This window comes from Marmota flaviventris, chromosome 2, assembly GCF_047511675.1.
Source record: "Marmota flaviventris isolate mMarFla1 chromosome 2, mMarFla1.hap1, whole genome shotgun sequence".
NCBI lineage: Eukaryota > Metazoa > Chordata > Mammalia > Rodentia > Sciuridae > Marmota > Marmota flaviventris.
In genome coordinates this window covers 87,370,772-87,383,882 of record NC_092499.1, presented here as the reverse complement: position 1 = coordinate 87,383,882, position 13,111 = coordinate 87,370,772, and the positions used below count along the sequence as shown (strand labels likewise).

Genomic DNA, 13,111 nt, shown 5'->3' with positions numbered 1-13,111 from the left:
ATATAAAAAGTACTACCTTTTATGAAAGATACTATGATTTTTATTAAATATGAAATTATATTGTAAAAAGTACTTTTTTTTTTTTTACTAGTTATTAGTAAAAAAAATTGTGTTTAGTGCTGTGTTCTGAGCTAGGATTTTAAAAATTAAAAAAATAGAAGCAACAATGGCAGTGATTCTCACATAATAATAGTTTAGCTAACACAAAAGAGAAGAAGGAAAATAGTATTATTTTTATAATTATGGCACATATTTTAACACATATTATTTTTGTGGGACTAAACCATATAAAAGATGAAATACTCAACAATCAAACCCATACACACTCACACAATTTTACTTCCATTCAAAAAAGACAGTAAATGAAACACTACTAATATTTAGTTTCCAAACTACAATACGCACTCACTTGGACCTAGTTCTCATTAAAATAAACAACTAAACACATAAGAGGCAAGAGCATACGCATATTATGCAAACAATAAAAATCAAAATAGAGGGCTGGGGGCATGGCTCAGTGCTAGAGCACTTGCCTACCATGTGTGAGGCACTGGGTTCAATTCTCAGCACCACATATAAATAAATAAAAAATAAAGGTCCATCAACAACCAAAAAAATATTTCAAAAAAAAAAAAAAAATCAGAATACATTGCAAATTGAAGAATAAAACTGAACTGTATGTGCACACCCATGGCTACAGGGTTCTAAAAAACTGTACACCTGGAAACTAATTTGACATCACTAATATCAAGTAAAAGTGAAAAATGTTGAATGATAACCAAACAAAATGGATTCTTAAATTAAAAAGTACAATGAAACGTAAAAGTTCAGTTTACTTAATAGATAAATGCTTCCACAGATTTTCCATGAGACCCATAATAAACTGACAAATATATAATCACTGTAAAATATTTAAATATCTGTCTCAATAACTGGTAGATGAAATAGACACAAAATTAGGAAAGATAAAGAATATTTAAACATCAGCATTAAAAATTTGATCTAGTGACACATAGAAACCTGCATAAAATAAATGCCTTAAAAATATTCATCAAAAATACAAGAAATATTTGAATAAATTAGTCATATCCTCACAACATGTCTTGAAAGAAGAATTGTTATCATACAGTCTATATTCTCTAAATAGCACACAGATCAAAACTAGTTTAAAATAATCTGTTTTTCTGAAAAAAATTTCTACCAATTTCTAAAGAAAAAAACCAAGGAAATCAGCATGAAAATTAGAAAACTCTTATCATCAACAGATAATGCAATAACCACATATAAACATATGGGGGCGAGGTTGTAGCTCAGTGAGTAGCTTAGCATGTGTGAGGCCTTAAGTTTTATCCCCAGAACCACAAATACAAAATGAAAAGATAAATTAAAAAGAAAAGTACATAACTAAGCCAGAATTTTAAAGGAAATCTATAAAGTAAAAATTTAAGAATAGAAAAAAAGAAAATCTGAAAACAAAAGAACTCAATGTCAAATGTTAAATATAATAAATCCAAAGAAACAAAGATAAGAAATATAAATTACAAAACCAATAACAATCCCTCCCCCCCCCAAAAAAAAAGACCCATTATACAAAAAGGAAGAATGAAGAATTTCTTCTACCTCATTTGTTTTCCTGTTCAGCTATGGATACGAATCACATGGATTCCTATTTTAGTCCATGTATGACAATCATTTACAAAGAGAACTTTCTCATACTAATTCTTTTGTCTTTTAAACATGATTCTTTTGTTTGCTCCTTTACTTAGTGGCACAAGATAGAGGACATTCTGGGCAAGGATGCTTTAATGTGAATGAAGCCAATTGTGGGGAAACGTTAGGCAAGTCCAAACTTTCTACAAAACAATTGTCCAGTATTCTTACATATGTCTATGTCATGAAAGACTGAGAAATTATTCAGCTGATGCTATAATATCTTGCACTGAAGAAACAAAAATGTTGAAAGAACCTTAGGACAGTTACTTGCTCATACATGTTGGTGGCAATGTATTATGGCAAGCCACTCTGAACAGAAGTTTGGCATTTTCTTATAAAACTAAACATGCAACTATCATATAGCCTAGCAACTACACTCTTCATTACTTATAGTAGCCTTATCTGTAAAATAGCCCCTCAATGAAAACAGCCTAGATGTCTTTCAATGGCTAAACAAACTGTGGTATATACATATGACAGAATACAACTCAACAAAAAATGGAAAAACTCTTGACATTCAACCTTCATGAAAACTCGGTGAATTATGCTGAAAGAAAAAAGCCAATCCTGAAAGACTGCATACTTATGATTTCACTTTTATAACATCTTTGAAATGATAAATTATAGAAATAATCAAGAAAACAGATTAGGGGATGCCAGTCTAAGAGGGAAATGGACATGGTTAGAACAGTAACAAGGGAGGAGTTCTTACAGTCACTAGACTGTTTTTATCTTGTCTGTGAGAGTTGACAAATGATAAAACTGTATAATACACTAAAAAAATAGTAAAATGAAAAATCTAAATATGGTAGATGGTATCAACATGAATATCCTGGTTGAAATGTTATAATAGTTACAAAAAATATTACCATTCAAAAAACTGGTTAGAGGGTACACAGGATCTCTTTATATTATTCTTTCACAAGACATTTATAATCTACAATTTCCTCAATAAAAATATCAATTTTAGAAGTCTGTGGAACATTTATAAAACCAGATTTCATAAAAATCTGTATGAAATTCTGGTGGGGACTATAAGGACATTTCCATTCATGATAAAGGATATCTCAAAATAACCATCAGATTTCTTCACATAATACTATAAATTCCTTTAGATTCACAAAGATAGAAGTCCTCAATCATCAATATTATCTAACATTATTCTGAAAATTCTAGTGAGTACCATAAATAAAAGATACAGGAAGAGCTTTTAAAGATATCAGATACCAGAAAAGATGACAGAGAGATCATTTACAATAGCTCCCCAATTTCTTATGTAGCTATGAAAAATTTAAATGAATGTACCCATGGGGGACCAAAAAAATTAAAAAAACTGTTTATAGCATTCTGAAAGAATAAGCAAACAAATACAGCATTTCAAAAGAGCTAAAGACAATTAATGAAGGAGTAACTACTATTAGCAGATACTAAACTCTATATAAAAGTTATAATAATTAGGCCCCTGAAATGTTGTATGTTGACCCTGGACACCCATTGCCACATACCCCACCCCACTTGTGGCTTTTTCTGGAGTTAAGACTTGTGAAAAGGTGATAAATCAGATCACAGAGGTGGGAGCATAATCATATAAGATTGGTGACCTTGTAATAAAAGAAATATCAGAGCAATTCACTTTAGGCCATGTGAGGACACAATAAGGAGACAGTGTGCAATCTAGGCAGAGCCCTCACCAGAAACAGAATTGGTCAATAACTTTATCTTTGACTCGCCAGCCTACAGATCTGTAAGATTAAGTTTCTGTTTAAGCTATCCAATCTATGTTTTGTTACGGCAGCCTGGACAGACTATACAGTCTATACAGGAAACCCAGCACACTGAAGTTTCTCCAACAGCAGCTGATTTTTTAATAAGGAATAATATTGAATGAGCAACTAAAAGACTGGTAGATTCAAATAGTAATTTAGATTCTAATACAACAAAAGTAGTGAAAGGGAAGGCTAACATGTAATGCAATAATCTGAGGTCAAAGTGTGGAATTTAATTTAACTATTAAGGAGATTGTAACAGTTTAACTAATTAGAATGTAACAGAAATATATCACAAACAGGTATGAGAGAAAGATGAAGCCAAGATAATACTGAGGAACTTGACAGAACAAAACAGTAAACATCAGTACAAACCAATATATGTTAATAACTAAAGAATGGAATTATATTAATTAAAAACAAATAACTGAACAGTAAAGATGAAATGTGAAAAACTGCTGGGGATGTGGCTCAAGCAGTAGCGTGCTCGCCTGGCATGTGTGCGGCCCGGGTTTGATCCTCAGCATCACATACAAACAAAGATGTTGTGTCCGCCGAAAAACTAAAAAATAAATATTAAAGTTCTCTCTCTCTCTTTAAAAAAAAAAAAGAAAGAAATGTGAAAAACAGTAAACAGTAGATTGAAGGAAAGTGAAAGAATTAAGCTGAGGTTGTCTGAGAAAATAAAAGCTACCAGGAAGATAAACTGGCAAATATTCTAAATCTTTATTTTTGAAAACCAGTTATCACAAATATACAAGAGGGGGAAGATGTTTTTCCCCTCTTAAAGAAATACTGGTAAAGTTAAAGAATAAATGGTTGTAGAAGAACTGCTGGGAGAAAATTTTTTTAAAAATCATGATTATAGAAAAATATATTAATAGCACAATTCATTATCTTTTCAATTTGGATTGACCCTGAATTGAACAGGTAATTTTGGATTGGTAGAAAATTACGATTAACAATTCTCCCAATTCCAATTATCTACAGCAAAACTGGTTTGCCCAAATACTTTCTCTTCCCAATTTTCCTATTTTTTCATTTTTTTCCGTAAAAAAGAAAATTGTTTGCTGTCACTGTTGTTTACTGAGAACTAGTGAGCTATCTAGGAACATTATCTACTCTACATAAATTCCTCATAATATACTATCTTTATAGTTCCATATTTATTAATGGAAAAGAAGAAAGGACATTTTTCTTAAGTTCAATGCATGGTACTTTTGATGACCCATGAACAAATCAGTAAGGCAATACCAAAAATTTTTCCTTGAGAAAAAGGCAGTTGAAGACAAATGATGTAAGGACAAGCTCATAAACCTATTTTTTGTGTTGAGATAAGAAAATGGGTTTGTCTCTAGGAAATTATTAGGAAATACTAAAGAAATATTAGACCCAAGCTTTAAAAAGTTCCTTATGGTAAATGACCAAGAGGCTAAAAGGAGCAATGAAAACTGGGAGGCTTAACTGCAGCAGCACAAGTAGGCTATGAGAGAGGGAGAGATGGAAAAGATTAAATAAAACCAAAAATAAAGACCTGCTTGAACAAATGGAGAATCGCTGGTAATTCCTAGGTTTACCACTATTGCTCTTGCACAATTTCATGCCACAAGTTAAAAGAATGAAGAGGCAAGCTACTGGCTGGGGAAAAAAAAGAACTTTTGCAAGCCACATATTCCCACAAAGGACTAGTATCTAGAATATATAATGAACTCTCAAAATTCAATAGTAAAAAAGCAAATAATCCACTGAGGGAAAAAAGGCTAAGATTTTATATAATGTGGCATAAAAACTTAAAGAGTATAAATTCATTTTACTTTTAAGAATGGTCAAGATTTGGAAATCTGGACATACAAACTAAAACAGAAGGTGTTATTCATAATGTAAATCATCTTCAAACAAATGTTATCTACTTTCTCAGGAAGGCCCTCCTTGGATGCTGTACCTAAATATTAACCAATCCTCCTCCCCCAAAAAACTCCCTATATTCCCTTCCCCCAGCACTATCTAGCATATTATTTATTTTACTGATTTATTTAACCCTCATAGAATATATACTCTATTTAAGAATAGAGATTTCTGCCTGTATTCATTTGCATATTCCCAATGCCTACAAGAGTATCTGACACACAGTAGCTGTTCAACTTTTGTTACATGAATGATTGACTCACCTTTAAAAAGGGAGTAGTAAAAGGGAATATGAAATTTCTTTAGCATAAAGGAAAAAACTTGGCAACAAATCATCTATTAAGATATGAATAAGAGTAGTTTACGAGATTGCAGAAAAAAATTAAAAGAATTGTAATGAAAATAAATAAATAATAATAATAAAAGATACCGAAGTCAGAGGGAATCTAGTGTTAACAGGAGAAAATAGGAGACAAAGTAATAGAAAAAGGCATGAAATTGAAGAGAAGAATAAAAAGAAAATGACAGGAAACTACAAAATTCCTCAAATGGAACAGTTGTCAGTAACCACCAGATCTAGGAAAGTAGCCTCCTGAAATAAAGACCAGAAGGTCAAGAGACTGCAAAGAATAGTAGCAAAGACTGATGATGAGGTGCAGGTGTAGAAAAGTTACTTATGAGAAACAATTACTAATGTCAGTGGATGAGAATGAAAGCTAGAGGATGGTGATTGGAATGGTACCGAGTAACAATAAAGAGATTTATGTATGCAGGTGACAGTAGTAGCCGGAAAGAGCAATGAGGAATAATGACAATTCTGTACCACCTCTACCCACCCTTTACCTAACTGTGGTATTCTAGATATCAGAATATATCTTTCAGGAGAAAAAAAAAAAAAAAAAAAAACTGCTAGGAAGGCTGAATCCTAAGAAATGCTAGTTAAGGCAACTAGTTTTTAATGGATAAAAAATTCTGCAGGACTGAAGTTTCACAATAGAATAATTCACACAGGCATAGTGGAAAAGCTTAGCAGGAAATTCCTGTTTTGAACTTGTGTAGGTTCAACCCAAGGCAAAAAGATGTTTCCCTGGTCTTCTGAGACTTTCTTGTGATAGAAAGGGGATGAGTTTTATTTTTAATAGAGCTACTGCTATATTATAAATGCTTTATTTTTCTTCCTAGAAAACAATCATTCCAATTTTATTTTAGTCTCTAGTAACCGGCAAGAAACTCCATTTTGAAAAAAAGTGTTCTTTCTATTTATTTAGGTACTTGGGATTGAATCCAAGGGCAATTTACCACCTATGTACATCCCCATTCCTTGTATTTTTTTGGAGACAAGGTCTTACTAAGTATCTTGGGAGCTTGCTAAATTGCTGAACCTTGAACTTGGGACCCTCCTGCTTCGGCTTCATGAGTTGATGGAATTACAGGTGTGCACCCCAGCGAAAGCTGTGGTTGTTTTTTTTTTTTTAAAACAAGAGGAAACTCTGAGTTTTATAAACAACTTTTTATTCACAACCTAATAATTTACTAATCCTAAAAATAATTCCTTACTCTCCGTGGCAACTTCCTAAACTAGAAATGCTTCTTGTTTTCCCTTTTTCCGTTTCAAAATTAGCTTTGTCACACTACGTTTAACCCTGTTTATTCTTGTTTTCACAGAGCATCTTAAGTAATTCAGTTTTTTAAAGATCATCCTACTGATTTATTTATCCTCTCCTGTCTTCTGTCATCTCTTAGCAGATATGCTTTTTAAAGCATTACTTTAATTATATGAGTAAATTTACAGTATTTGTCTAATATGTAAACTTAAGAATAGCTATTTTAAATTCCTATGGTAATGAAACACTGTTTGGCAGTAATAAATATTTTAGCAAATTTAATAGGCTACTATTGAAGTTAATTTAGGTAACTATAAAGAATCTAAAGGTACATTATAATTTAGTATTTTATATTTCCATACTATATACAATTAGCTAAAAATGGCCAAATAACAACCTGTATAAATGGTAAATATTTTAACAAAATATCTATAAGAGTGTTGTACTTAAAGAACAAGCTGTATCTAATGAAAATTAAATGTAAGAAAATTTCTATCATGAGAATGTACAGCTCCTTTTAAGTTACATGTTGAGTCAAAGTTCAGTTTGCATCTCACAAAATGTTGTCCAAAATAACAATAACTTTTATTAAATAAAGAAATCAAGGTTGAACAAATTTAGAAGGAAATGGAGAATGCAACTCATACTCAAAAAAGAGATTCTGCAAATCTTTCCTACAAAGAGGACCATTCTATCCCAGAGTATCTATAAGAAAGACAGTACATTTACTTTCTTATGCTATAACAACCAAGCCTGGTGTTTCTTTCAAAGTCTTTGTCAATCAAAATTAAAGCATGAAAGACAATTATTCAGTGCTTTCCAATATTTTTCTCCTCAAGAACACACTTGGGGAAAAAAAAAAAAAAACTGTAAGGCAATCAGTCTGGATGTTCTGATTACTTTAATCCAGTAAAGGTGAAATGCACTGGCAAACTCTAATTTAGAGAAGGATCATAAGGACAACCTAGAAAATAACCTCTTCCTCTACAGGCATCATAAAAGAGAGTAAGTTATATGTAAATATCATAGGAAATAATTTTTGATTACTTCTAGTAAGAAAATGCATGAGTGAGTGAATGAGTAATGACTCAACATAGAATGATGCCTTCTTAGAAAAAATTCCTGGGCAGCCTGCTTTTTATTTGTACTGGCTCTGTTATTTAAAAAAAAAAAAAAAAAAAAAAAAAAATGAATACAGCTGTCCCTCAGTATTTAAGGAGGTTGGTTCCAGAACCCCCACCCAGGCCCCAGCAGATACCAAAAGGTGAGGATGCCCAAGGCCCTTACATAAAAAGGTGTAGTATTTGCCCACAATCTACACACATCCTCCCATACAGTTTAAATTATCTCTAGATTACTTATGATACTTAGTACAATTGCAAATGCTATGAAAGTAGTTTTATACTCTGTTGTATAGGGAATAATGACTAGGAAAAAAGTATATGTTTTCAGTATTTAAAAAAATTTTTTTTATTCCTCAGTTGGTTGAATCTGCAAATGCAGAAACTGTGATTCCGAGGACCAATTGTATAATATAACCCTCTAGGAAATAATAAGAATTATTTTTAGTACATATAATTGTAAATCAAAGGTTGGAAAAGTCTTCTGCAATAGCACTGTTTCTCTCATCATTGAGAAAAGTTCTTTCTTCTTCACTATGGTTACTAGTATTCTAACTTACAAACATCCTTTAAAATATTATCTAGTATGTCTTTTTAGCCAACAAATAACTATGTGCACTTTCCTTTATTGTTTATCTATTATTTCTTAAAGGTTACAAAATTATTCATGGAGCACTGGGGCAAGAAGTTCACATGTAATTATATAACCAAGAGGCAAATGGGTACAGAATAATTTTTGTCCGTTTTTATATAATGAATTATTACATAGGAAAAACTATGAAAATGGACTGTTTTATTACTGAGAAAGCTTTTAAAAGAAAGCTATCATTAATTTGGGAATAACCTGGTAGTTACAGTGTACTTCTTAAAAGAAAAAAAGAAAGAAAAAAAGCAAAATCCAGAAAGAGAGACTAGAAAAACACTAATCAATAAAAATACCAATTAATGATTGTGAAAGTATGTATACTTCTAATTCATCACTGGGTTCTTCAGAAATAGTGCTGGAAGTCCATCACTCAGCAGAGGAGGCCAATTATCTGCTTATTTCAATGCTACCATCTCATTTCTCGTCCGACTCTGCAACACTGCTGTTTTCAATTGATTTACCTCTGCCTTTGATCAAATAAGTCCCCACAACCTAGAATGCTTTACTATAGCTAATCCCTGTAAGAAATATGGCAACCCTCCATTTTTTCCTTTATGTTGACTCTGAGATGTTTATTATCTGTTTTACAAATAACAGGGTTCCTCAAGGAGAATTAACTAGGTGAACAACAGGTGTTCTGATTTCTGGTCAGTACCTTTAGCAGAAGAACCTATTTTCTTGCTAACATATCATGATTCCATACTCTAGGAGAAGATTAAGTATGTTTCTCCCTCCCTCTTAAGCCCTATTCACAGGGAATAGATTTATGTTCTTTCTGAATCCCATGTTTATTTTTATTAGCTTTATGTAAAAGCCACATTCTGAACCATCACTGAATCCATTAATCTGAGTTATCTTTGACCAGCCTCACTCTAAGTTAATATAGATTTGATCCTTTAATTATTCTAAAATAAACTGTTCATCTCTGTTAATATACCCCAAATTCTGTTTTACTAATTTATTTTCTATTTTACATCTAAGTCATCTTTTCCTTGTTCTTATGATTTTCCTAGCAAGTTTTCTCCCCCAACTCTTACTCCATATTTGACTTTTTTTTATTTCTATTATTTTAAAGTTTCATTTAAAAAAAAAAAAACACCTTAGATCTTATTTTGCTCAATTTCTAAAATCTACAACTTATTTTTCAGCAACATTTCCAGTTATCTTTGCTCATACCAAAAACATTATACTCTAGACAGGTCACTATAAGCCTTTTCTTAGATGTCTTCAAGCTTTAAAAAGTATTATCATGTGTCACGTATCATTTCATCTAAGGCTAAAAGCACCTTAAATATTTAAACTTTTTAAAAGATAACATGTTAAATTTATTATATTCACTTCTGACTTCAACTGGATTTTCTACAACACCAAATGCCACTCTTGTTAATTGAGATACACTGTGTGTGTAACAGAAGTAAATTTAAAAATTGTAAAACATTGGAGTTAAAACACTTTCAAGATGATTTAAGGTAACTCTCCCTTTCTCTCTCCATGTGACGGGGCCACAGATAAGTTAAACAACTCAAGAAACCAAAACCCCCAAATAAAAGAAGGTTGTATTCAAAATGTTCATGTATGAAAGAATTATTTGGATAAAGAATTATTTATTAAAACACACTTCCAGGGGCTGGGGACGTAGCTCAAGCGGTAGCGCGCTCGCCTGGTATGTGTGTGGCCTGGGTTCGATCCTCAGCACCACATACAAACAAAAGGTGTTGTATCTGCCAAAAAATAAATATTAAAAAAAAAAAAACCCACACTTCCACAAATACAACACATAAGTTAAACAGCCTCATAAACTGGTTCACAAATGTATATTTAAAGGGAATTCTAGTTACTTTCAAGGGTCTTAAAAATTTCAAGCACTTTTCATTTTGGTTGTTTATGCTCTCCTTTTCCTTTATGCATAAATGATACTATATCACTCAGCTTTTTATATATGATTGGGCTAATCATTAATATTCTTGCACTAAGCTTAAACAGAAAAGCAGCACACACATCCAATGTGTATGTCAGATCCAGTTCTGAAAACTGTCATATTTCACTGTCTTTAACAAAAAAATAGCTCCAGGAACACAATCAGAGTCACAAGAAAAAATAATTCTTGTAAGTAATATACTAATCATAAATTTAAATAGATAATCCATTTTGTAGAACATATCCTAAACTTATAGTGATAGATACATTATTCATTACCATTTTGTCCCTGAGTCGCTCTCCACGGATAAAAAAGTCAGCACAGCCATTCTCTTCCTGATGAGGGACTTTGAAGACAGTGACGCTGCTTAGTCCACTCCCTCCAAGGGGTAACCATCCACCACTTGAGTCATCTCGGGTCATCACCACAGCTCGCACTCGTGCATAACTATTACTAAAATAGAAGCAAAGATTGGGAATTAGCTTTTCCATAAACAAAAATCAGCCGGGCTGTCAGTTTTAAGAATCCAAAGGTCACAAATAGTTAACATGTGCAAACTGACAGGTTTACTATTTCTATGACAGTCCACAGGAAAAAAAAAAAGTACTTGAAAAAAAATCATAAAATAACTACAATTAAAGGTTATTCTTTATTTTGAATATTAACCTTATAATAAAAGGCTACAACACTCATATTTTAATTTATCATTTTAGTAGTCCAAGCATATTTGATCCTCACAAAGGGGGTCATGAAGTAGGCCCACAGACAAATATTGTCAAACTACACTGGCTATCATCAAACTTCTCTCTATGTGTCCATTTGTTGCAGCATTAGAGCCAGGACAAATTACTGCAATATTTCAGCACATTTAACTGTAGCATCTCTAAGTTCTTAATCATTCTGGAATACATCATACATGAAATGTTAAAACAAACATGCTTAGGCTTACATGTCACATTTTTTCCCTAACAAATGGAAATCTAAATAATTTACACAAATTATATGCAGAATAAATATATAAATATTAATATAGTTAGTAAGCAAATTGGTGTGTAGAAAGCTTTCATGATTTCTTTCTGGCAGACTATCTTAAGAGACTGCAGTCTAGTTCCATCTCAGAATCATTTCCCAATGTTAACAAAGATCTTTACATAAAATCTAGAAAATATGTTTAACATACTAAATGTTCTACAAAACCGACATCTAAGACTTTTAGTTCTGAAACTTTTAATATAATAAATAGTAATAGAATCCTAAGAGCAGTACACCTTGCTGACTTCTTAGAAAATTATACTGACTGTAACTTAAACATGTCTTGGTTATTATGAATATTAATTGAGGGCCTATGTAACGGTTCTGTGCTTTTTAGCATGTCACTGCACTAAGTTGTCTGTTGTCACTGTCTGAAAGCTTCCCCTTGCTTTAAAAAAAAAAAAAAACCAAAAACTTTATATATTTATTTGAAGTATACTTTATATACAATAACATGCATCAATTTAAATACAGAATTTAGAGTTACTGAATGCTAGCAAATGTATATATGTATATGTGTGTGTACACACACACACACACACACACACACACACACACACAGATAGTCCTATCTGAATCTCAGCTATAGTCCACAAATTTGTATGGTGAAATCCCTAACCCTTAAAGTAATGGTATCAGAGGTGGCGGGAGACGGGGGCAGGTGATTAGATCACGAAGGTAATGCCCTCATCATTAGGTTATAATCATTATAAAAGAAACCCCCCAAAGCTACCTCTTTCTTTCCACCATGTAGTAATGGCTAGAAGGTACGATTCAAGAATCAAAAGTAGGTCTTCACTGGACACCAAATCTGTTGATACCTTCATCTTGAACTTCCTACCCTCTATAACTGAGAAATTTCTATTGTGTATAAGCTATAAGTAGCTTATACACATGGTATTTTGTTATGGTAGCCCAAACAGACTAAGACATGTAGAACAACCTAATAATCAAGATATAAGGAAGGCATTTTTATCACTTTAGAAAATTCCTTTATGTCTCCTTTCTGCCAAGTAAGTAACCATTGTTTTGACTTCTTGTATACCAATTAGTTCAACCTATTCTGAGCTGTTATTACATGGAATCAAACATAATTATCACTTCTATACCCTGTTAGGGTTTGGATGTGAGGCATTCACCCAAAAAAACTCATGTTAGACAATGCAGGAATTTTCAGGGGTAAAATGTGAGAGCTGTGGATTAAACCATTTGATGGGTTTAATCATCAAAATAGATTATTGGGTGATAACTACAAGTAGGTGAGGTGTACTGGAGGAAGTACGCCACTGGGTGTGTACCCTTGGGATTATGCTGTTTTCCCTGACTCCTAGAGCTCCCTCTCTGCTTCCTGGCTGCCCTGAACTGAGCTGCTTTCCTCCATTATGCCCTTCTATCATGATGCTCTG

General features: G+C 32.4%; 1 protein-coding gene across 1 annotated transcript in view; it reads right to left on the bottom strand.

The window, feature by feature from the left end:
- The window catches only part of Spred1 (sprouty related EVH1 domain containing 1), an 83,602-nt gene that overhangs the window by 32,934 nt on the left and 37,557 nt on the right, over positions 1–13,111 (bottom strand). The window contains exon 2 of the mRNA XM_027926171.2: positions 10,952–11,126. Coding sequence (XP_027781972.1) covers positions 10,952–11,126 — 175 coding nt within the window. The remainder of the gene's footprint in view (positions 1–10,951; positions 11,127–13,111) is intronic.